This window comes from Pan troglodytes, chromosome 3, assembly GCF_028858775.2.
Source record: "Pan troglodytes isolate AG18354 chromosome 3, NHGRI_mPanTro3-v2.0_pri, whole genome shotgun sequence".
NCBI lineage: Eukaryota > Metazoa > Chordata > Mammalia > Primates > Hominidae > Pan > Pan troglodytes.
Window position 1 is genome coordinate 87570331 of NC_072401.2, and position 26640 is coordinate 87596970.

A 26640-nucleotide genomic window follows, 5' to 3' on the forward strand; every position below is an offset into this window, starting at 1 on the left:
TACTGGGTGTTCATCAAAAAAAAAAAAAAAAGAAGAAGAAAAAAGAAAATTAGTGTATCAAAGAGATATCTGCACCCCCATGTTTACTGCACTATTCACAATAGCCAAGACATGGAATCAACCTTAGCTGTCCAACAACAGATGACTAGATAAAGCAAATTAGGTATATACACTCAATGGAATACTACTGAGCCATAAAAGAGAAATGAAATCCTGTCATTCTCAGCACCATGAATGGAACTGGAAGACATTATGTTAAGTGAAATAAGACAAGAACAGGAAGTTAAACACCACATGTTCTCATTCATATATGGAAGCTAAAAAAAGTTGATCTCATAGAAGTAAAAAGTAGAACACAGGATACTGGAGGCTGAGATGGGTAAGGGTTGGGGAAAAAAAGAGATTGTTAAAGGGTATAAAATTAGAGCTAGACAGGAAGAATATAATATGGTGTTCTATAGCACTGTAGGGTGACTACAGTTTATATTATAAATTTCAAATAGTGAGAAGGAGGATATGGAACGTTCCCAAAACAAAGAAATGATAAATGTTTGAGATGATGGATATGTTAATTACCCTGATGTGATTACTATACATTATATGTATCAAAACATCACTATGTACCACCATAAACATGTATGATTGTTATGTGCCAATTTTTTTAAGTAAATTAAATTTTTAATGGGATGGATATTAAACTAATAAATTAGAAAGATTAGCAAAAACTCTTAACAATATGTGTTGAATCAATGAATGGTAAAATCAATAATCAATCAGTCAACGAGTAGATAAGGAGCCAAAAGGAGTTTTTGTGTCATAAGGAAAAGGAAGACCAGTCTTAGCTCAGTCCCTTTTACTTCTAGTGCTGCTTAAATTTATGATTTGATGATTAATTAATTTATACCCTCTGTGTCACAGGCTTTCTCAAAATCAGGAAATAATTTAAAATTATTCATAACTAAATCATCGGTAAATGTTTACAGAGGACACTAAGTTGATAAATGTTAGATAAATGTTAGGTAAATACTGATTTATGATTAGGAAAATAATGAAAACATAATTAAATCTATTAACATATACTTGTAGGATATGAGGATGTTAAAAAATTGATTTGATTTTGAAAAGCAAGCAAACACATTTCTACTTAGGAAATGCTGTTTTTCTGCTGGGTTTTCATTTTCCCACTTTCATTGAATATTTTCTGGAGTAAGATAAACTTCTGGGCCTGGGAGTTAAGGAGGAAGATGCCCTGGTCCTGACCCTGAGATAGTACCACTGAATGGGGAAAACAAATCTGTAAACTTAGTAGTAATGCACAAAGAATGCGGTAAGTGCTGTAGACACCAGTGAGTGTGTAGGAGTTGGGGGGCCACAACACATATTATTTCTCTGTGAATATATCCCCTGGTTAAAATCCTGAATAATCTGTTCAGTACAACAAAGTTCCAAAAAGAACACTTCCATGAGTTTTTTAAATTCATAGAGTGAAATGTAACAGTTCTGTACCTCTGTTCAATTGAGAAAAGAGGGCTAAGACTAGTTACCTATTGCTCAGGAGAATCAAGAATTTTGCACTTTATATTCCCTGTAGGTTTATATTTTTGTAATTATTGAATTAATACCAGTGCAAACTAAAGATTATTCTTTTATTGTCCAACATTACAAAGAAGAATTTCACCCAAGACTATAACAAGAAACCTCTTGCCTTCAAAAGCTACTTGGTTGGGTTAAAAAAAAAAATAAGAGTAACTTCTTCAAAAAAGTCAGTGAATCCCATATTCTTCAAATAATTCAGTTAAGAATTAAGGTAAAAACTATTATAGATAATGTACCTATTTTCTGTTAACAAACACTATTCAGCAATTTCATTTTCCGTATTTCTCTGATTTCTTGCAGACAATAGTGAAAAACTTAGAAATATGATATAATTGAAAACCCCATGGACTAAGGCTCAAGAGACTGGAATTCTGGACACAGTTAATTATTAATTAATTATTGACAAGTTTTTTAAGGTCTTTGAGTATTGTCTGTTGGGCAAAAAGTTGAGAGTACCCTTAGCCAAGCTGGTGATAAGCTTAAACACCATAGCACATAAAGGATCTGTGAGATGCCCCAGGAAATGAGAAGCTTCCAAGGAGCATAGTTAGAAAGAAAACCCCAATAGATCATTCTGCCTCTAAAAATAAATACACTGTTTTCTTTAAATTGCTAGAGAAGTGAATAAGTTATAAGAAAAATAAAAATAAATGTTTTTATCAGAGAAAATTCTACATAGGAAGTAAATAAAATGTCCAGTCACAAATGGAAATATTTTTACTATGCTATTTCTAGATTTTTTAAAAACATTATAGGCATGCATATTTTCTGTGTATTAAAAGCTCATAGTAAGCAAGAAAATCCATTCATTAAGAAAGTTCATGCTTCACTTCTTTTTATTCCTTTGCTTTAAAAGAACTCTCATTAAAAATAAACATTCTGTATCTACACCCAAATGTAGAAAGTTGAACTGAAAAATAACAACCTACACAAAGACTTTCTGTATTTTAAAAAATGGCTGAAATTTTTAGGTTATGTTAATTGATAATTGTTTTTGAGGTTCAGATTTAATCTTGAAATATCTAAAACATTAACTTAGATTTTAGTTTTGGCTGTTTTTTTTTTTATTATACTTTAAGTTTTAGGGTACATGTGCACAACGTGCAGGTTTGTTACATATGTATACATGTGCCATGTGGGTGTGCTGCACTCAGTAACTCGTCATTTAACACTAGGTGTATCTCCAAATGCTATCCCTCCCCCCTCCCCCCACCCCACAACAGGCCCCAGTGTGTGATGTTCCCCTTCCTGTGTCCATGTGTTCTCATTGTTCAATTCCCACCTATCAGTGAGAACCTGCAGTGTTTGGTTTTTTGTCCTTGCGATAGTTTGCTGAGAATGATGGTTTCCAGCTTCATCCATGTCCCTACAAAGGACATGAACTCATCATTTTTGATGGCTGCATAGTATTCTATGGTGTATATGTGCCACATTTTCTTAATCCAGTCTATCATTGTTGGACATTTGGGTTGGTTCCAAGTCTTTGCTATTGTGAATAGTGCTGCAATAAACATATGTGTGCATGTGTCTTTATAGCAGCATGATTTGTAATCCTTTGGGTATATACCCAGTAATGGGATGGCTGGGTCAAATGGTATTTCTAGTTCTAGATCCCTGAGGAATCGCCACACTGACTTCCACAATGGTTGAACTAGTTTACCCTCCCATCAACAGTGTAAAAGTGTTCCTATTTCTCCACATCCTCTCCAGCACCTGTTGTTTCCTGACTTTTTAATGATTGCCATTCTAACTGGTGTGAGATGGTATCTCATTGTGGTTTTGATTTGCATTTCTCTGATGGCCAGTGATGGTGAGCATTTTTTCATGTGTCTTTTGGCTGCATAAATGTCTTCTTTTGAGAAGTGTCTGTTCATATCCTTTGCCCACTTTTTGATGGGGTTGTTTGTTTTTTTCTTGTAAATTTGTTTGAGTTCATTGTAGATTCTGGATATTAGCCCTTTGTCAGATGAGTAGATTGCAAAAATTTTCTCCCATTTTGTAGGTTGCCTGTTCACTCTGATGGTAGTTTCTTTTGCTGTGCAGAAGCTCTTTAGTTTAATTAGATCCCATTTGTCAATTTTGTCTTTTGTTGCCATTGCTTTTGGTGTTTTAGACATGAAGTCCTTGCCCATACCTATGTCTTGAATGGTATTGCCTAGGTTTTCTTCTAGGGTTTTTATGGTTTTAGGTCGGTTGGTATGTTTTTTAAGTGATAATGGCAAGTAAATGGCTAGGATAATGAAGGCTAAGGAAATAGCTCACAGTCATACAGCTTGCAAGTGCTAGGGCCCAGATATTTAACCTAAAAATTCAGGCCTACTCATTTTACACCACAGCAGGATCACTGTTGCTACTGATTACATAAGCAAAACATGTATGATTCATTTATTCAGTCTGCAAATGTTTGATGAGAGCCTACTGATATGGTTTGGATATTTGTCCCCTTCAAATCTCATGTTAAAATGTAATCCTCAGTGCTGGAGGTGAGGCCTGGTGGGAGGTGTTTGGGTCATGGAGGTGGATCCCTTGTGGCTTGGTGTTGTCCTCACTATAGTGAATGAGTTCTTGTGAGATCTGGTTGCTTAGAAGTGTGTGGCACCTTCCCTGCTTTCTCTCTTGCTCCCACTCTGGCCGTGTGAGATCCTGCTCCTCCCTTGCTTTCTACCATAACTGTAAGCTTCCTGAGTCCCTCACCAGAAGCAGATGCCTGCGCCACATTTCTTGTACTGTCTGCAGAACCATGAGCCAGTTAAACCTCTTTTCTCTATAAATTACCCAGCCTCAAGTATTTCTTTATAGCATCACAAGAACTGCCTAATACACCAACCCTATGTCAGATACTATTGTGAGTTCTGCAGTACAGCAGTGAACAGGAGACGATTCCAATGGTGTGCTGGTAAATGTTCAACAACTGGCTGGGGAGGAGAAAAAATGGGAAGGGGGCCTATTTGCAGTATTTGCACATTTCTGTAACATAAATACTCCGATCATGACAGATTTTAAGTTACCAGCTTGGCATCATTAAACTTTGAGTTGGAAAGTTGTGCATATTCAGCTCTTGTGAGCCTGTGTGAACTGGCCCCAGCAGGACACTGAAAAAAATCTGGTTCATGTGCAAAATGCATTCAAGTGGAGAGAGAGAAGCAACATTCCAGACCAGCAACATATATAGAACGTTAGATACTGATGTATTATGGAGGCAGGGAAGTTGGGTATGCAGTCAGGTAGTTAGGACTATTTTTAAAAGGATTGTCAGGAAAGATTTGCTTAAAAATGACATTTCAGTGAAGCCCTGAAGATGGTTAAGGAGTGGCCCAAGTGGATAACAGAAGAACATTTTAGGATAGAGGTTTCTAGGGGGCTAGATAATAAAGGCTTGAGGATGTATTATAAGGATTTTAATTTTTGCTGAGTGAGATAGGAAGACATTGAAAGGTCTTTCTCTTTTGTTTTAGTTTTAGTCAAGGAGTGACATGATCTCACTTATACTTCTCAAAGACAATTCTTTCTAATGTTTTAAGAGTAAACCACTTGGGGGTGGGCAAAAGTAGAAGCTCTTACAATAATTTAAGCAAGAGATAAGGGTATCTTTCAGGGTGGTAGTGGAGAAATAGTGAGAATCAGTGAGATTCCAGTTATGTTTTAATTATAGAGTCAACAGAATTTGCTGACAGCTTGAATATGGAGTGTGACCCAAAAGATGATTCCAAGGATTTTATTATAAGTGGAAGAGTGAAGTTATCAGTTACTGAACTGGAGTAGACAATGGGAAGAGTAATTTTAGAGGATAGATGAGGTGTTGATTTGGAATGCGTACAGTCTGATATGCCTATTTGACATCTAAGTGGAGATGTAGAACAGACAGTTGAATATGAGTCCAGTTCCAGGAAAATGTTTGGGTTGGAGATAAAACTGTGTGATATTCATGATAATGATAATATTTAAAGCACTGGGACTCAGTGGGAGCACCAGAGAGTGAGTATAAATTTATTTAAAATTTAATCATCTATTTAACAAACACATGTGCCAGTACTGCTCTCAGTGCTTTGCAAGTATAAACTCATTTAATTCTCATAACAAGCCTAAAATGTAGGTATTATTATTTCCTCCTTTTATAAATAAAGAAACTGAAGCACATAGAGATCAAGTAACTTGCCCAAGGTCACAAGTAAATGGCTAATAAGGGATAGAAATGGAATTTCTAACCAAGGCTGTCTAGCACTGGAGTTCTTATTAGAGAAGTTGTCTAATGGCCTGAGACTTCAGAAACTGCAACAATTACAGGTTAGGGAGATGAGAGAGATCAGTAAATCTTATTCATTGCAGGCAACACATTTTACTTTCTCATAGAAAATCTATGCTCAAGGAAAGTACATACAGTAGTTACAGAAAGTATATGCAAAAACAATGTTTTGTTTCCTTTTATGCTTTTTTATATTTTCTATAATAAGCAAATATTAATTCTGGAATCAGGAAAGATTGCATTAAAATAAAGCAAAAGAGTTATTTTAAAAATCTTGTTTCAATGATTCATGTCATTCTCTATTTAAAACACAGCTCAAAGAGAAGGTGCAATGATAACCATGCTGAAAAACTGAAGGGAAGCTCTCTGCTTAAGTATGAATAAGGTAACATACAATTTTTTGCCAAAACTAGAACAATTCTTGAGAGTAAAAGAGAGCACTGTCAATTATATATGACAACAGGGTTCAGTTAGAACTGTTTTAAAAATACTTGAAGTTTATGTAGGTGCCCTAGGGAGCCTTCTCCTTAAAGATAGGGTTTGCATGAATACAAAGAAGTCAACTCTTATCTAGTCCATGCACACTACCAAACGTTGTTGCCACCTTCTTACTTTCCCTTCTAGGTTAAGTATACCGTTGTTTGTCACTATTGTTGGTTAACGTTTTTACTATTATAAGTACTGGTTAGAATTAGGCATCAGAAAACAAGCTGACTACCACCTGTATATTATTATAGTGGGTTTAGAGATACTCTACTTGAGGCTAATCAGTTCTTATGATGAGAAATAATAATACAGTAGTCTCCCCTTATATTCAGAGAATACATTTTAAGACCCCCAGTGGATGCCTGAAACCACAGATAGCACTGAACCCTATACATATATACCTATGATAAAGTTTAATTTATAAGTTAGGCACAGTAAGATATTAACAAAAATAACTAATATAAAATAGAACAATTAAGTAAAATAAAAGTTACTTGAACACGAGCACTGTGATACCACAACAGTCAATCTGATAACAGAGATGGTTGTTATGTAATTCACTGGCAGGTGGCATTATATGGACGTGCTGCACAACCTAAGTGGGATGGAGCAAGATGGCACAAGATTTCTTCACACTACTCAGAACAGCGTGCAATCTAAAACTCATGAGTTGTTATTTCTGGAATTTTAAATTTAATATTTTGAGGACCACAGTTAACAGTGGGTGACTGAAACTGTGGAAACCGAAACCACAGATAAGGGGGGACTACTGTAAAGAATGAAGCTATTTTTATGGTTAAAGACCCATTTCAAGGATTTGAAAAGAAATACTAAAATCTTTAAGTGTAAATATAATCAAAGAAGAAATCACTTTATAAAAAAACTTGAAAAAATTACCTTTATTCCCATTCTAACTTAAATGAATTAGAAACTAAACACCTATTCACTTCCATTTCCTAAACTACTTTTTAAAAAACTTATACTTTAAGTTCTGGGATACATGTGCAGAACATGAAGGTTTGTTACATAGGTATACATGTGCCATGGTGGTTTGCTGTACCCATCAATCTGTCATCTACATTAGGTGTTTCTCCTAATTCTATCCCTCTTGACATGCCCTGGTGTGTGATGTTCCCCTCCCTGTGTCCATGTGTTCTCATTGTTCAGCTCCCACATGTGAGTGAGAACATGGGGTGTTTGGCTTTCTGTTCCTGTTAGTTTGCTAAGAATGATGGTTTCCAGCTTCATCCATGTCCCCGCAAAGGACGTGAACTCATCATTTTTTCTGGCTGCATAGTATTCCATGGTGTGTATGTGGCATATTTTCTTTATCCAGTCTATTACTGATGGGCATTTGGTTTGGTTGCAAGTCTTGCTATTGTGAACAGTGCCGCTATAAACATACCTGTGCATGTGTCTTTACAGTTGAATGATTAGAATCCTTTGGATATATACCCAGTAATGGGATTGCTGGGTCAAATGGTGTTTCTGGTTCTAGATCCTTGAGGAATCACCAGACTGTCTTCCACAATGGTTGAACTAATTTACACTCCCACCAACAGTGTAAAAGCTTTCCTATTCCTCCACATCCTCTCCAGCATCTGTTGTTTCCTGACTTTTTAATGCTCACCATTCTAATTGGCATGAGATGTTATCTCATTGTGGTTTTGATTTGCATTTCTCCAATGACCAGTGATGAAGAGCTTTTTTTCATATGTTTGTTGTCTGCATAAATGTCTTCTTTTGAGAAGTGACTGTTCATATCATTTGCCCATTTTTTGATGGGGTTGTTTGTTATTTTCTCATAAATTTAAGTTCTTTATGGATTCTGGAGTTTAGCCCTTTGTCAGATGGATACATTGCAAAAATGTTCCCCCATTCTGTGGGTTGCCTGTTCACTCTGGTAATAGTTTCTTTTGCTGTGCAGAAGCTCTTTAGTTTAACTAGATCCCATTTGTCAATTTTGGCTTTTGTTGCCATTGCTTTTGGTGTTTTAGTCATGAAGTCTTTGCCCATGCCTATGTCCTGAATGATATTACCTAGGTTTTCTTCCACGGTTTTTACGATTTTTATGGTTTTAGGTCTTACGTTTAAGTCTTTAATCCATCTTGAGTTAATCTTTGTATAAGGTGTAAGGAAAGGGTCCAGTTTCAGTTTTCTGCATATGGCTAGCCAGTTCTCCCAACACCATTTATTAAATAGGGAATCCTTTCCCCATGGATTATTTTTGTTGAAGATCAGATGGTTGTAGATTTGGGGCATTATTTCTGAGGCCTCTGTTCTGTTCCATTGGTCTAGATATTTGTTTTGGTACCAGCACCATGCTGTTTTGGTTACTGTAGCCTTGTAATATAGTTTGAAGTCAGGTAGCATGATGCCTCCAGTGTTGTTCTTTTTGCTTAGGATTGTCTTGGCTTTATGGGCTCTTTTTTGGTTCCATATGAAATTTAAAGTAGTTTTTTCTAATTCTGTGAAGAATGTCAAAGGTAGTTTGATGGGAATAGCATTGAATCTATAAATTACTTTGGGCAGTATGGCCATTTTCACAATATTGATTCTTCCTATCCATGAGCATGGTATGTTTTGTTTTTCCACTTGTTTGTGTCCTCTCTTATTTCCTTCAGCCATGTTTTGTAGTTCTCCTTGAAGAGATCATTCGCATCCCTTTTAATGGTATTCCTAGGTATTTTATTCTCTTTGTAGCAATTGTGAATGGGAGTTCACTCATGATTTGGCTCTCTGTGTGTCTATTATTGGTATATAGAAATGCTTGTGATATTTGCACAGTGACTTTGTATCTTGAGACTTTGCTGAAGTTGCTTATCAGATTAAGGAGATTTTGGACTGAGATGATGAGGTTTTCTAAATATACAATCATGTCATCTGCAAACAGAGAAAATTTGACTTCTTCTCTTCTTATTTGAATACGCTTTATTTCATTCTCTTGCCTGATTGCCCTGGTCAGAACTTCCAATACTCTGTTGAATAGGAGTGGTGAGAGACGGCATCCTTGTCTTCTGCTGGTTTTCAAAGGGAATTATTCCAGCTTTTCCCATTCAGTATGATACTGGCTGTGGAACTGTCATAAATAGCTCTTATTATTTTGAGATACGTTCCATCAGTGCCTAGTTTATTGAGAGTTTTTAGCATGAATGGGTGTTGAATTTTATCAAAGGCCTTTTCTGCATCTATTGAGATAAACATGTGGTTTTTGTCATTGGTTCTGTTTCTGTGATGGATTACATTTATTGATTTGCATATGCTGAACCACCCTTGCATCCCAGGGATGAAGCCAACTTGGTCAAGGTAGATAAGCTTTTTGATGTGCTGCTGGATTCAGTTTGTCAGTATTTTATTGAGGACTTTTACATTGATGTTCATCAGGGATACTGCCCTGAAATTTTCTTTTTACGCTGTGTCTCTGCCAGGTTTTGGTATCAGTATGATGCTGGCCTCATAAAATGAGTAAGGAAGGAGTCCCTCTTTTTCTATTGTCTGGAATAGTTTCAGAAGGAATGATACCAGCTCCTCTGTACCTCCGGTAGAATTCAGCTGTGAATCTGTCTGGTCCTGGGCTTTTTTGGGTTGGTAGGCTACTAATTACTGCCTCAATTTCAGCACTTGTTATTGGTCTATTCAGGGATTTAACTTCTTCCTGGTTTAGTCTTGGGAGGGTGTATGTGTCCAGGAATTTAACCATTTTTTCTAGATTTTCAAGTTTATTTGCATAGAGGTGTTTATAGTATTCTCTGACGGTAGTCTGTATTTCTGTGGGATCAGTGGTGATATCCCCTTCTTCATTTTTTATTGTGTCTATTTGATTCTTCTTTCTTTTCCTCTTTATTAGTCTGGCTAGCAGTCTATCTATTTTGTTAACCTTTTCAAAAAAACCAGCTCCTGGATTCTGTGATTTTTTGAAGGGTTTTTTGTGTATCTATCCTTCAGTTCTGCTCTGATCTTAGTTATTTCTTGTCCTCTGCTATCTTTTGAAATTGTTTACTCTTGCTTCTCTAGTTCTTTTAATTATGATGTTAGGATGTTGATTTTAGATCTTTTTCACTTTCTCCTGTGGGCATTTAGTGCTATAAATTTCCCTCTAACCACTGCTTTAGCTGTCTCCCAGAGATTCTGGTATATTGTGTCTTTGTTCTCCTCGATTTCAAATAACTGATTTATTTCTGCCTTAATTTTGTTATTTACCCAGTAGTCATTTAGGAGCAGGTTGTTCAGTATCTATGTAGTTCTGTGGTTTTGAGTAAGTTTTTAAATCCTGCATTCTAATTTCATTGCACTGTGGTCTGAAAGACTGTTTGTTATGATTTCCATTCTTTTGCATTTGCTGAGGAGTGTTTTACTTCCAATTATGTGGTCAATTTTAGAATAAATGCTATGTGGTGTTGAGAAGAATGTATATTCTGCTGATTTGGGGTGGAAAGTTCTGTGGATGTCTATTAGGTCCACTTGGTCCAGAGCTGCATTCAAGTCCTGAATATCCTTGTTAATTTTCTGCCTCGTTGATCTGTCTAATATTGACAATGGGGTGTTAAATTCTCCCACTGTTATTGTATGAGAGTCTAAGTCTCCTTGTAGGTCTCTAAGAACTTGCCTTATGAATCTAGGTGCTCCTGTATTGGGTGTATATAAATTTAAGAGAGTTAGCTCTTCTTGTTGCATTGACCCCTTTACCTTTATGTAATGCCTTTCTTTGTCTTTTTTGATCTTTATCAGAGACTAGGATTACAACCCGTGCTTTTTTTTTTTGCTTTCCATTTGTTTAGTAACTACTCCTCCATCCCATTATTTTGAGCCTACATGTGTCTTTGCATGTGAGATGGGTCTCCTGAATACAGCACACCGATGGGTCTTGACTCTATCCAATTTTAACTTGATCCAATTTGCCAGTCTGTGTCTTTTGATTGGGGCATTTAGCCCATTTACCTTTAAGGTTAATATTGTTATGTGTGAATGTGATCCTATCATTATGATGTCAGCTGGTTATTTTGCCCATTAGTTGATGCAGTTTCTTCATAGTGTCGATGGTCTTTACAATTTGGGATGTTTTTTCAGTGGCTGGTACCAATTGTTCCTTTCTGTATTTAGTGCTCTCTTCAGGAGCTCTTGTAAGGCAGGCCTGGTGGTGACAGAATCTCTCAGCATTTGCTTGTCTGTAAAGGATTTTATTTCTCCTTCACTTATGAAGCTTAATTTGGCTGGATATGAAATTCTGGGTTGAAAATTCTTTTCTTTAAGAATGTCGAATATTGCCCCCCACTCTCTTCTGGCTTGTAGGGTTTCTGCAGAGATATTTGCTGTTAGTCTGATCAGCTTCCCTTTATGGGTAACCCAACCTTTCTCTCTGGCTGCCCTTACCATTTTTTCCTTCATTTTAACCTTGGTGAATCTGACGATTATATATCTTGGGGTTGGTCTTCTCAAGGAGTATCTCTGTGGTGTTTTCTGTATTTCCTGGATATGAATGTTGGCCTCTCTTGCTAGGTTGGGGAAGTTCTCCTGGATAATATCCTAAAGAGTGTTTTTCAACTTGGTTCCATTCTCCCTGTTACTTTCAGGTACATCAATCAAACATAGGTTTGGTCTTTTCACATAGTCCTATATTTCTTGGAGGCTTTGTTCATTCTTTTTCATTCTTTTTTCTCTAATCTTGTCTTCACACTTTATTTCATTAAGTTGATCTTCAATCTCTGATATCCTTTCTTCCGCTTGATGGATTTGGCTATTGATACTTGTGTATGCTTCACGAAGTTCTCATGCTGCGTGTTTCAGCTCCATCAGGTCATTTATGTTCTTCTCTAAACTGGTTATTCTAGTTAGGAATTCCTTTAACCTTTTTTCAAGGTTCTTAACTCCCTCGCATTGAGTTAGAACATGCTCCTTTAGCTTGGAGGAGTTTGTTTTTACCCACCTTCTGAAGCCTACTTCTGTCAATTTGTCAAACTCATTCTCCATCCAGCTTTGTTCCCTTGCTGGCGAGGAGTTGTGATCCTTTGGAGGAGAAGAGGCATTCTGGCTTTTGGAATTTTCAGCCTTTTTGTGCTGGTTTTTCCTCATCTTTGTGGATTTATCCACCTTTGGTTTTTGATGCTGATGACCTTCAGATGGGGTTTTTGTGTGAATGTCCTTTTTGTTGATGTTGATGCTATTCCTTTCTGTTTGTTAGTTTTCCTTCTAACAGGCCCCTCTGCTGCAGCTCTGCTGGAGTTTGCTGGAGGTCCACTCCAGATCCTGTTTTCCTGAGTATCACCAGCAGAGACTGCAGAATAGCAAAGATTGCATCTGTTCCTTCCTCTGGAAGCTTTTTTCAGAGGGGCACCTGCCAGATGCCAGCTGGAGCTCTCCTGTATGAGGTGTCTGTCGACCCTTGCTGGGAGGTGTGGGGTCAGGGACCCACTTGAGGAGATAGTCTGTCCCTTAGCAGAGCTTGATTGCTGTGCTGGGAGATCTGCTGCTCCCTTCAGAGCTGGCAGGCAGGAACATTTAAGTCTGCTGAAGCTGTGCCCACAGCTGCCCCTTCACCCAGGTACTCTGTCCCAGGGAGATAGGAGTTTCATCTATAAGTCGCTGACTAAGGCTGCTGCCTTTCTTTCAGAGATGCCCTGCCCAGAGAGGCGGAATCTAGAGAGGCAGTCTGGCTACACTGGCTTTGCTGAGCTGTGGTGGCCTCTGCCCAGTTCGAACTTTCCAGCATCTTTGTTTACACTGTGAGGGGAAAACCGTCTACTCAAGCCTCAGTAATGGCAGACGCCCCTCCCCGCAACCAAGCTTGAGCATCCCAGGTCGACTTCATACTGCTGTGCTGTCAGTGAGAATTTTCAAGCCAGTGGATCTTAGCTTGCTGGGCTCCATGGGGGTGGGATCCCCTAAGCTAGACCACTTGGCTCCCTGGCTTCAGCCCCCTTTCCAGGGAGGGTGAATGGTTCTGTCTCGCTGGTGTTCCAGGCACCACTGGGGTATGAAAAGAATCTCTTGTAGCTAGCTTGGTGTCTGCCCAAACGGCCGCCCATTTTGTGCTTGAAACCCAGGACCCTTGCGGTGTAGACACCTGAGGGAATCTGCAGGTTGCGAAGACCATCGAAAAAGTGTAGCATCTGGGCCAGAGTGCACCGTTCCTCACGGCACAGTCCCTCATGGCTTCCCTTGGCTAGGAGAGGGAGTTCCCTGACCCCTTGCACTTCCTGGGTGAGGCGACGCCCCACCCTGCTTCAGCTCGCCCTCTGTGGGCTGCACCCACTCTCTAACCTTTCCCAGTGAGAGGAACCAGGTACCTCATGTGGAAATGCAGAAATCACTCATCTTCTGCGTTGATCTCGCTGGGAGCTGGAGACTGGGGCTGTTTCTATTCAGCCGTCTTGCCAGCTCCTAATTCTAAACTACTGTTAATATGATATAAATACTGACTTTGGTGTGCAATGTATGCAAATGGTATGTCAAAGTGGAAATACAAGGGAATATACTGTACCTTGTTTTACCTGTAAGGAACACACACCTGACAAAAGGCAATTTTCACATCCAATGTTGGTTCACTGCAGTAGTATAAGAAATGGAGGCTCATAAATACCTAGAGGAAAAAGAAATGGAGCATAAATTTTCAAATCACTAGTTTTTCATTATATAACAATATAGATTTTGGCATAATTTGAGTTATATGCAAAGTACCATGCACAACATATCTCCAACATAATCCTTATCTTGACGTGTACTATACCTTTCACAAATTGCATTTAATAATGAAATAAGGTTAAAATGTCCTATCTTTTATAATGATCAATTCCATCACACTCATAAAGATTAGATATAAGAAAGTGGACATACCTAATAATTTAAAGGGAAATACATCCTGTTATAAAGCATTTTCAGTTCTTAACATTTAATTTACAAAAAAAAACCCTCAAACATATGCTCAACAGGATATATATATTTATTGTAGAATAAAAGCACTATTAAATAAAATATAATTTATAATAGAATTCTATATAGGACTTGGAGTAATTATATTAGAGCATAGTGTATCAGTAATAGATAAATTTTTCAAACATGATATTGACCGAGAAGAAAAGCAGTTTGTAACAGATATAAAGAATATACTATATTTATGTGAAATTTTAAAATTACAAAATATACAAAAATGATTATATATTGCTTTTAAGTACGTATAATTGTGGAGTAAAAAGTATTAGGCACCATATTAACATAAGTTTAATCTTGGTGGGAAGTACAAAAATTCAAGTATATCATTTTCTGTATGTTCAAAATATTCTATAAGTTTGCACGGTTTTAAGAGGAAAAGTTATCTAATGGTAGTAATGCCAAATTAGGTACTAAGTTATTTGAGAATGACACAGCAACATCAGAGAAACCCAAATAAATTGTTTTGAGTTCAATTAAACACACTTTGTTGAATGCTGATTGTGTGCAAAACGCACAATACTGTCAGATTAAACCATTTAAAAACACCATCAATATGTGACTTCCGTTTCTGGCAAGGATTGATAGATGTCCTGAAAATCACTATCAGTGCAAAATCCCTAAAAATGTTAACATAAAATACACAAAACATCTTTCAGAATGCATAGCTGAGTTGTCAAAAATAAAAGCATGAAAAGTTCTGAGAAGTTGAAAACAATGTGAAAGAATACATGCAGAGAAGTAAATGAGCTGAGGCCGCTGTTTGTCCCAGGCCGTCTGCTGATGTCTGATGACTAGAACTTTACTTCTTTTTTTATTTGTATTTTTTTATTATACTTTAAGTACTGGGATACATGTGCAGAACATGCAGGTTTGTTACACAGGTATACATGTGCCATGGTGGTTTGCTGCACCCATCAACCCATCATCTACATTAGGTATTTCTCTGAATGCTATCCCTCCCCTAGGCCCCCACCCTGACAGGCCCCCGTGTGTGATGTTCCCCTCCCTGTGTCCATGTGTTCTCATTGTTCAGCTCCCACTTATGAGTGAGAACATGCAGTGTTTGGTTTTCGGTTCCTGTGTTAGTTTGCTGAGAATGATGGTTTCCAGCTTCATCCATGCCCCTGCAAAGGACATGAACTCATCCTCTTTACGGATACATAGTATTGCATGGTGTATATGTGTCATATTTTCTTCATCTAGTCTATCACTGATGAGCATTTGGGTTGGTTGCAAGTCTTTGCTATTGTGAACAGTGCTGCAATAAACATAAGTGTGCATATGTCTTTATAGAAGAATGATTTATAATCCTTTGGATATATACCCAGTAATGGGATTGCTGGGTCAAATGGTATTTCTGGTTCTAGATCCTTGAGGAATTGCCACACTGTCTTCCACAATGGTTGCACTAATTTACACTCCCACCAACATTGTAAAAGCATTCCTATTTCTCCACATCCTCTCCAGCATCTTTGTTTCCTGACTTTTTAATGATGGTCATTCTAACTGGCATGAGATGTTATCTTATTGCAGTTTTGATTTGCATTTCTCTAATGACTAGTGATGATGAGCTTTTTTTCATATGTTTGTTGGCTGCATAAATGACTTCTTTTGAGAAGTGTCTGTTCATATCCTTCACCCACTTTTTGATGGGGTTGTATGCTTTTTTCTTGTAAATTTGTTTAAGTTCTTTATAGATTCTGGATATTAGCCCTTTGTCAGATGGATACATTGCAAAAATTTTCTCCCATTCTGTAGGTTGCCTGTTCACTCTGATGGTAGTTTCTTTTGCTGTGCAGAAGCTCTTTAATTAGATCCCATTTGTCAATTTTGGCTTTTGTTGCCATTGCTTTTTGGTGTTTTAGTCATGAAGTCTTTGCCCATGCCTATGTCCTGAATGGTATCGCCTAGGTTTTCTTCTAGAGTTTTTATGGTTTCAGGTCTTATGTTTAAGTCTGTAATCCATCTCGAGCTAATTTTTGTATAAGGTGTAAGGAAGGGGTCCAGTTTCAGTTTTCTGCATATGGCTAGCCAGTTTTCCTAACACCATTTATTAAATAGGGAATCCTTTCCTCATGGCTTGTTTTTGTCAGGTTTGTTGAAAATCAGATGGTTGTAGATGTGTGGCATTATTTCTGAGGCCTCTGATCTGTTCCATTGGTCTATATATTTGTTTTGGTACCAGCACCATGCTGTTTTGGTTACTGTAGCCTTGTAGTATAGTTTGAAATCATGTAGCATGATGCCTCCAGCATTGTTCTTTTTGCTTAGGATTGTCTTGGCTTTATGGGCTCTTTTTTGGTTCCATATGAAATTTAAAGTAGTTTTTTCTAATTCTGTGAAGAAAGTCAATGGTAGCTTGATGAGGATAGCATTGATCTATAAATTACTTTGGGCAGTATGGCCATTTTCACAATATTGATTCTTCCTATCCATGAGCATGGAATGTTTTTCCATTTGTTTGTGTCCTCTCTTATTTCCTTGAGCAGTGGCTCATAGTTCTCCTTGCTCTTCAAGGTCCTTCATATCCCTTGTAAGTTGTTTTCCTAGGTATTTTGTTCTCTTTGTAGCAATTGTGAATGGGAGTTCACTCACGATTTGGCTCTCTGTCTACTATTGGTGTATAGGAATGCTTGTGATTTTTGCACATTGATTTTGCATCCTGAGACTTTGCTCAAGTTGCTTATCAGCTTAAGGAGATTTGGGGCTGAGACAATGGGGTTTTCTAAATGTAGAATCATGTCATCTGCAAACACAGACAATTTGCCAGCCATCTTGCCAGCCACTCAGAACTTCAGTTCTTAAAATGTAGCATGCAGAGTACAGGAAACAAGATTTAGACCTATCTACAGTGGGAAGTCATACTGGAGACACTGCATAAAGCTTACTATAGGAAGTTTTCAATATACTGTAGGAGGAAGCAAAATAATTTGAGAGGGAAGGTCTGAATTGAAAGGAAAAATGTTTTGCATTGGAACTTCTGCAGGTTTTTTAAATTTAAGGAAGGCTGAAAGGATAAGAATATATAAGACATTCCTGAAGAAGAACAAGTGGCTGTTTGCCTAGCGCCGGCGAGGGAAGTATTCTGCCAGAGATCAAGAACTATTATAAAGGTGTGATAAGTAAAAATATGTTGCATTGATGTCATGATAGACTATGAATTAATAGAATACAGAGCCCAGAACAGACAGAGACATACATGGGAACCTGATTATGTCAAGGTAAGCACTGCAGACATCTGAGGAAAGAAGAAACTATGCATTAAATCATGCTGATCCACCCCAATTAGTCATTGTATGGGGATGGGGAGAAAGTAGATTCCTGTTGGAAGGCAATTCTCTATGGCCCTCTCATATTTCCACATGTTTTGCAAACAGAAACACTAGTTTGTTCCAGACCATCTTGCTAAGGATGATTATATAGCAGACAGCCTTGAAAGATAGAGGTAGTGTCTCCTTCTGGAGAAAAGGGTAGATCTAATGACTATGGGGCGGGCTCTCTGGGGCAAAGGTCAGGCATGATTACTGCCCATTACAAAAGATTTGGGTTCCCTTACCTTGAGGTTTCTCTTCAATAATGCAACTGTGTGTGCTGAGGTCACCTGAACATTACATCATCCTATGGGAACTGGGGCCCAAGGAACTGACATGAGTTCTGACATTCTAACTGCTGCTATTGCTCTGAGTAATAAAGACCCTCGTATCTGACCTAGCAGTCTTGTATCTTCTGCCAATATTCATAAAACTGTCAAAGGCTAATTTATGAACTTGCAAGTAAGGTAACATCTCAGACTCTCCAGCGTTCTCGACAATCCCTACCTCACATTGTACACAAAAAATAATTCCAGACAGATCAGAAATTTCAGGAAAGGCCAAACTTTAAATAATATAGAAGAAAATATAGTTGACTGTTTCTGTGAAATAAATCGTAAATAATATATATGCTAAGCTTTGAAAAATATATTAATAAAATAAACTATATTAAAATTAATAATCTGTGTATTAAAATGTGATAATTAGTATAAAAAGTAGTCCACACGTTTGAAATAAAAATCAAAATACATATAAACAGTGAAAAATTTATTGAGAATCTATAAAAAGCTCCTTAAAAATCAAGAAGAAAAGACAAAGGACCAATATATAAATAAAACCCAAAAAATTGAAGAATTTCATGAAAAAAGAAATATACGAGTGCTCACAAATATATGTGTACCTTAAAATCATACTGGGATACTATTTTATATCTTTCAAATTGTCAAAAGCTGAAGAGCATAATACATATTCAGTATTTGAAAGGAGGTTGATTTGAATATTTGTACATTACTAATAGGTGTGGCAATTGGAACAACTAAATTTAGAGGGAAAATGCCAGTATTTAGTAAACTTGTGCATAGCCTACAACACAATAATTCCACATCTACACATATTCCTAGAGAAACTCTTATGCTTTTATACCAGTATACATGTACAAGAAAGTTCATTAGAATATTTTTATAATAGCGCAATAAATAATAAAAATGAACTCTGGAAAAAAAACAAATATTCATAGAAAGAACAATGAATAAATAAATTGTGGTATTTTCCTTTAGTGGAATACCATATAGCAATGAAATAGTTGAATAGTGAAACAAGTATCAAATATGACAACATCTCTTTTTTTTGTTATGTTATACTTAATCCATTTATGAAATTTTGAAAATATGCGCAACTAAACAATATCTTATTTAAGAATATTGCTTTAGTATGATAAAACTGTTTTTTGAAAGCAAAGGAATAAAAAAAGCAAAATCCAAGAGATGAGATAATTATCCTGGGGAGATGAGGAGTGCCACTGGGAAGGGGCATGCAGGGAGCTTCAAAGACATTAGCTATGTCTACTTCTTGAAGCTGGGCAGTGGGGTTCACACACGTTTGTTACATTATTTAAACCCTATGAAACATATCAAACATTATTTAAACATATGAAACATATATTATTGGATATGTCTGAAATATTTTACAGAAAAAAGGTCAAGTGATACAAGGAATTAGTGGTCCTTCAGTGATCTGCTGGGCCTTGTGTATGCATGGATGTGTATGCACGTTTGGTATGATGTACCAAACACTCATAATAGCCACTAATAGGAAATACTCTTGAGGAGAAATGCTGAGGTTTGTAAAGCAGGAAGATAAAAGGAACCATTAAACTACTGAATTAATAAATTCTAGAACTTTTCCCATTTTAGATTTTTTGTTATATTTGAAAATAAATTCTCTATAGGAAAAAAATACTAACTATAATCAGTAAGTAAAAAACAAAACAAAAGGAGCAATTTACTCTTTAAATTTTAACCTGTGATGTTATTTTATTGCATGTCCAGGGATTTTATGTATAATTTTTGCCAGACAGTAACCACTACTTTGTTAATGTTTTAATTTTTTAACAAAATAGTTTTGATTCAAGTCTAATTTACACAGCAAAATGAACCATTCTTAAGCGTACAGGTGGATGAATTTTGAAAAATGCATATATCCCTGAAACACACATTTCAGTGAACAGAGAATAGTCTGAAAACCCCATGTGCCTTTTTTGGAAAATACTTCTCACCCTCCAAACAGTGTTCTAACTTCTTTCATTATAAATTAGTTATTCTCCTAGAACTAATGTAAATGAAATTACACAGTATGTATTCTGTTTTATTGGGCTCTTTTTGCTCAGCAAAATGTCTTTAGTATTCATCCACGTTACTGTATTTATCAGTAATTGTCCCTTTCCATTGCTGACAAAAATGTACCATAGCTTGTTAATTGATTCTGCATTTGGATAGTTGAGATGTTTCTATTTTTTAGATATTATAATAATGCTGCTATGATCATTTATGAATGTATCTTTTTGTATAAGTATGTTTTCATTTCTCTTAGGGAAAATACCTAGAGAAGAAATTATTGGATTGAGGAATAATATTATGTGTAATTTTTTAATATCTAATTTTTATGGATACATGACAGCTATACATATTTATGGGGTACACGTGAAATTTTAATACAAGCATACAATGTGTAATGACTAAATCAGGGTAATTGAGATATCCATCACCTCAAGCATTTATAATTTCTTTGTGTTAGGAACATTCTAATTCCACTCTTTTAGTTATTTTAAAATATACAATAAATTATTGTCAACTAGAATCATCCTACCGAACACTAAATCTTATTGCTTCAATCTGATTATATTTCAGTACCCATTAACTATTCCCTCTTTACTCCTTTCTCTCCACTACCCTTCCCAGCCTTTGGTAATCATCATTCTACTCTATCTCCATGAGATCAATTTCTTTAGTTCCCACATATGAGTGAGAACATGCAACATTTGTCTTTTCATGCTTGGCTTATTTCCCTTCACATAACGTCCTCCAGTTCTGTCCATGTTGTTGTAAATGACAGGATCTCGTTCTCTTTTACGCTTTAACAATATTCCATTGTGTATATGTATGTACCACAGTTTCTTTATCCATTCTTCTGCTGATAAACACTTAGGTTGAAGGAATATGTTTAACTTTTTAAAAGCTGCCAGAACCATTTTCAATCTCCTGCAGCAATGTAAGAAAATTCAGTTGCTTCACATCCCTGCCAACATTTGATGTAATCAGTTTTCTAAATTTTAATCATTTTAGTGAGTGTTTAAAAATATAATGCTGACTAATAATTTTGAGAAATTTTTATATGTTATTGGCCATTTATTTATCTTCCTTGGTGAAGTGCTTTTCCAAGTCTTTTGCTCAATGGATAGTGGACTGTGGATGGAGAGAAGGCTTTATCTTTATATTACAAATTATAGAAATGCTTTATCTATTCCAGATAAAAGTCTTCTGTTAGAGACACGCATTACGAATATTTTCTCTCAGCCTTCAGCTTGCATATTCAGCTTATTAATGTTATTTTTAAATTAGTAGTATTTTTAATTTTATGAATTTATTTTTTCATTTATTTTCCTTTTCTAATTAGCTTGTTTTTGGCTTTGTGCCTATCCCCAGGTTCATGGAGATATTCTCCTATATTCTCCTATATTCTTTGTGAAGCTTTAAATTGTCTTTTTCTTCTTCTTTTTTTAGTGGTTGTTCTAGAGTTAACACCCTACATTTTTAATTTATAATAATCCAGCTTCAAATAATATTCTGCTTCACATATAGTTTAAGAAACTTATAATAGTATAATTCCATTTTCCTTTCCAATCCTTTGAGCTATTGATGTTACATATTTTACTTATATACACATTATAGACCTCATAAAACATTGCTATTAGTTGTGCTTTAAAGAGGCAATTATATTTGAAAGAAATTACCAAAAAGGTACTTTGTATTTACTCACATAGTACAAAGGGGTATAGTTCTTATACTCTTCTTTAAGGTTTATTTGTAAGCATTCACGGGTTTTGATATTATTTTAAATGGTATTTTTATTTTATTTCTATTTTCAAACTGTTCATTTTCAGCATTCAAAATACATTGTTTCACTGTTGCTCACTGTCTTGCAGCATACATTAAACAGGGAAGTCTTCCAGTCACTCTTTGATCTTTCCCTCAGTCTTCTCACAGCACTTTGTTCATTACTTTTATTATGAATATCGTATAGTATTGTAACCATTCATTTGTATGTCTTTTCCATTCTATTTAAGACCTTCTCAAGGAAAATGACTATGTTTTATTAATCTTCACAACCCCAGGGCCTACCACTATTGTTGGTATATAGATAATGTTGAGAAAATGTTTACTGAATGAAAGAAGAACCAAATTTTAAAAGTACAAATCTACATTTTTAAATTATCTCCTCATATTGAAACCTGTGAATTTGCGATACATTTGATACTAACAAATTAGGAGCAAGGAGTTTGCAGTAGTAGAAATATGAAGGAAATAATCCAAGCACAATGACTTCAGAAATGCTACCCAGCAGGGACGTTTCATTTCTGTACTGCTGAAGTGGGCATGTGGGAAATAATAACATCCAGCACCCCCCGCCCCGAAACAAACAATGTGTTTTAACTTTTAATGAATGAATAATCTTGCTATGAAAAGCAGGCATCCTGACCTTTCCTAGTTTGCATTACAAAGACTCCAGTGTAACACCATAGCTAAAAATTTACAAAGTCACTGCGTAACCTTTTTGTTCTAGGAAGGCACTTTAAAAGATAAAAAATGTTTACTATGACAATCCCAGCAAATTACAAAAAAAAAATTGTTTGCTAATTGTTTTTCCTGGTAGCATGGCAGAGAGCATTTGGCCCATTGCATAGAAACAACACAGATGATCAAGGTGGTATCTCAATATTATGCTAAAGTGAAATTAGTGACAATATATTGGTGCAATATAGGACCTGTAAGTAGCTTGAAAGAGAAGGAGATGCTAATTTAGGGAGTTTAGTGCTTTCAATCACTAGTTGTTCTTCTGGGAAAAGCCCCATATGTGCATTTCTTGCTATGCTATACACTGTACTGAGTTTCTCTTTATTATATGTCTATAGGAATTACTAGATACTCCAAACAAAGCAATAGGCCAAGTTGCATGAATGAAATACACTTAAGAATTTATTAGGCTGAATTGGTGCACAGCAGCTGCTGTAAGATAATGTAACTATGACGTGTTTTCACAGCTTAGATCAATGTTTAAATTCTTGTGTATCTGAGATGTGTCAACTAAACCACAGGAGGTTTAAGAAGCTTCACAAATGCAAAAATCAAATTCTTCTGGGCAGCTCCAGGATTCCATGGTTTGTCACTGAACTGCAATATATACAAGGAAAAACCATGAACTACTAATTATTAAAAATAAGTTCCAACAGTTTCTAAGTTCAATTGGTATACGATGTCATTACTTATAAGTAATTTTTGTATTTATTACATAGCAGATTTACTATAAATGACTTTTATAACAGCCTGCAAGCATATGTATGATACAAGAACACAAAGTCACTGTTAATTAAAAATGACTTTGTGTTCTTGTATCATACATATGCTTGCAAGCTGTCATAGACACACTCTGTCTATTCCATGTTCAAAAGGATTCTCCCTATAATATGCAAAAGACCAGAAGAAAAATATGCCTTGAAACAAGTAATTATCTTTTCAGGGGCTGCAGTAGAAAATAGAATTAAATTTAATTTTCTAATGAGAACTGTGCATATGCTCACTTTAACATACTGTCAAATTCTTAAGTAGATGTGCTATCACTTAGAGCAGGAGGCAGCAAGTTATGGTCCATCAGTCAAATTCAGTTAATCACCTGTTTTAATAAATAAAATTGTATTGGAACATAGCCATCCATTAGTTTATAAATTGTCGATGACTGCTTTCACATTACAGTGGCAAAACTGAGTAATCGTGGGAGGAACTGCATAAGCTATAAAGCCTAAGATACTTATTAGTTGGCCTTTATAGAAAAAGTTTGCCAACCTCTGATTTAGAGCATGCTAACTGACAAAGAACCAGAAGTATACCATTAGCCTCGATAGAAAGGCCAAACTAATTTAATGTCTCCAACCATAAGTATATAAATGCACAAAATAATTTCTAAAATAATATCTAATTTCTCATAAATAATATCTCCATAGTTTTACATCTAAAACTTAGATGTTTCTTAAAATATTGTTCATATAACAAGATAGAAGTAAAATTCTTTAATTTTGATGACACAAAATAGTATGATTTGCAACCAGTGGGAAGAAAATTAATTAACATTAGAGTTATCACCAATGAGAGAAAGGGACACCAATCAAGATAGCTAGTACAACAAATTATTCCCAATACTATAATGATCCAGTAATATGGTAAGCATAGACATAGACAGCATACAAATATGAGAAATAATGTGTGGAATCTGAATGGAAACAAAAGAGGAACCTCAGAATGGTGACAACTTCAGTTTTGTAAATCCAGCCATGTTTAAGGACTTCTGGGGCACTGCAGAACAGCTTTTTGTCATTATTTCTTTCCTTCTTCCAACTCCAGTGAGATTACTCTTGTTAAGAAATTATATCACAGGAATTTCCCAATTCTTTTTCTTTTTACTAAACAGTAGACACTATGCATGGCTTAAATTGTAGATGGGGAAATGGCAGTGGGTTACACAAGTCATAGTCTATGTGAGCTGATCTGAGATTGTAGCACTCTCAGATATTTTTCTTAAAATTATAAAAAAATGTTCTTTCCATTATTTTGGAAAGTCAGAACTGCTGAGATGGAATATAACAAGAAGTCAACACAAACAATTCTACAATAACCGTAAAACCCAAAAGGCAGTGAAAAGCAGTAAAAGTGAGAAGTCAGTGACTATTATATTAAATGAAATTAAAGAAAAAAATTAAGCTATAAGCTATCATGACCAAGCCATAACACAGAGCAGTTGAAAGAGATTTTTAAGTGGTAAGGGATAGATACCCCTACCACATAAAAAAATATTTAAACCAAAGAGAGCTAGTATCTTATATTAACAAAATAGCCTTTAAGGCAAAAAGTATTATTAAGAATTACAATAGTCATTACTTAATGACAAAAGAGAAACTCCCCAAGAAAATATAACAGTCTTGGACTTATATGCACATAGCATTACCTCAAAATGTGTAAAGCAAATACTAAAACAATTATAAGACTACAAAGAAAACTGAAAAATTCATGATCACAGTGAGAGATTTTAACACATATAAGTATCTCTTGCTTTTTATACAAACTGTCACAAAATAACAAAAAAGTGAGAAATCCTCCTATTAATTTGTTGAGGTTCATAAACTATCATACAAAGATAATATAAGACAAGAAAATTATAGTATAATCTTATGAACACACAGGTGAAAAATTTTAAAAATTATCAACCAAAATTATATGTTAGGAAAAAATAATACAGAAAACCAAGTAGAGTTTATCCCAAGTATACAAGCATGTGGCAAATTGAGAATGTCTAGTAATATAATTCAATATATTTAACACATTAAAAGAGAAAAATGCTTGTCATATTCAGTAGATAGAGAAAATAATTTGATATCATTTCAAATCTATTCATGGTTAAAACACACACATATATTTCACCAACTAGAAAAAGAGACATTTTTCATAACTGGGTAAGAGTTTTCTATCAAAAGCAACAAATATCATATTTAACGATGAAAACAAGAAAAAGAGGCATTCCCTCTCAGATTTAATAAAATATAAAGATGTCTGCCATCATTGTTTCTATTCAATAGTATCCTGGAAATGAAACGAAATTTTTAAAATTGGCATATGAATTGAAAAAAACAAACTGTTCTCCACTGAAGACAACGGGATTTTTTTAAATTTAATTTTATTACTATTATACTTTAAGTTTTAGGGTACATGTGCACAATGTGCCGGTTAGTTACATATGTATACATGTGCCATGCTGGTGTGCTGCACCCATTAACTCGTCACTTAGCATTAGGTATATCCCCTAATGCTATCCCTCCCCCCTCCCCCCACCTCACAACGGTCCCCAGAGTGTGATGTTCCCCTTCCTGTGTCCATGTGTTCTCATTGTTCATTTCCCACCCATGAGTGAGAATATGTGGTGTTTGGTTTTTTGTTCTTGCGATAGTTTACTGAGAATGATGATTTCCAGTTTCATCCATGTCCCTATAAAGGACATTAACTCATCACTTTTTATGGCTGCATAGTATTCCATGGTGTATATGTGCTACATTTTCTTAATCCAGTCTATCATTGTTGGACATTTGGGTTGGTTCCAAGTCTTTGCTATTGTGAATAGTGCCGCAATAAACATACGTGTGCATGTGTCTTTATAGCGGCATGATTTATAGTCCTTTGGGTATATACCCAGTAATGGGATGGCTGGGTCAAATGGTATTTCTAGTTCTAGATCCCTGAGGAATCGCCACACTGACTTCCACAAGGGTTGAACTAGTTTACAGTCCCACCAACAGTGTAAAAGTGTTCCTATTTCTCCACATCCTCTCCAGCACCTTTCATTTCCTGACTTTTTAATGATCGCCATTCTAACTGGTGTGAGATGGTATCACATTGTGGTTTTGATTTGCATTTCTCTGATGGCCAGTGACGATGAGCATTTTTTCATGTGTTTTTTGGCTGCATAAATGTCTTCTTTTGAGAAATGTCTGTTCATGTCCTTCACCCACTTTTTGATGGGGTTGTATGCTTTTTTCTTGTAAATTTGTTTGAGTTCATTGTAGATTCTGGATATTAGCCCTTTGTCAGATGAGTAGGTTGCAAAAATTTTCTCCCATTTTGTAGGTTGCCTGTTCACTCTGATAGTAGTTTCTTTTGCTGTGCAGAAGCTCTTTAGTTTAATTAGATCCCATTTGTCAATTTTGTCTTTTGTTGCCATTGCTTTTGGTGTTTTAGACATGAAGTCCTTGCCCATGCCTAT

At 35.8% G+C, this 26640-nt stretch overlaps 1 protein-coding gene across 34 annotated transcripts in view; it reads right to left on the minus strand.

Annotated features, from left to right (window-relative positions):
• The window catches only part of MAPK10 (mitogen-activated protein kinase 10), a 567525-nt gene that overhangs the window by 162710 nt on the left and 378175 nt on the right, over nucleotides 1-26640 (minus strand). For 21 of the 34 annotated variants that reach the window (XM_054683822.2, XM_001156310.6, XM_054683823.2 and 18 more), the window contains one exon: nucleotides 13830-13901. In XM_054683822.2, coding sequence (XP_054539797.1) covers nucleotides 13830-13895 — 66 coding nt within the window. In that variant the 5' untranslated portion in view covers nucleotides 13896-13901. Of the gene's footprint in view, nucleotides 1-13802; nucleotides 13902-26640 lie in introns of all 34 variants that reach the window. The other 13 variants (XM_063808966.1, XM_063808956.1, XM_063808958.1 and 10 more) reach the window with 1 other exon arrangement.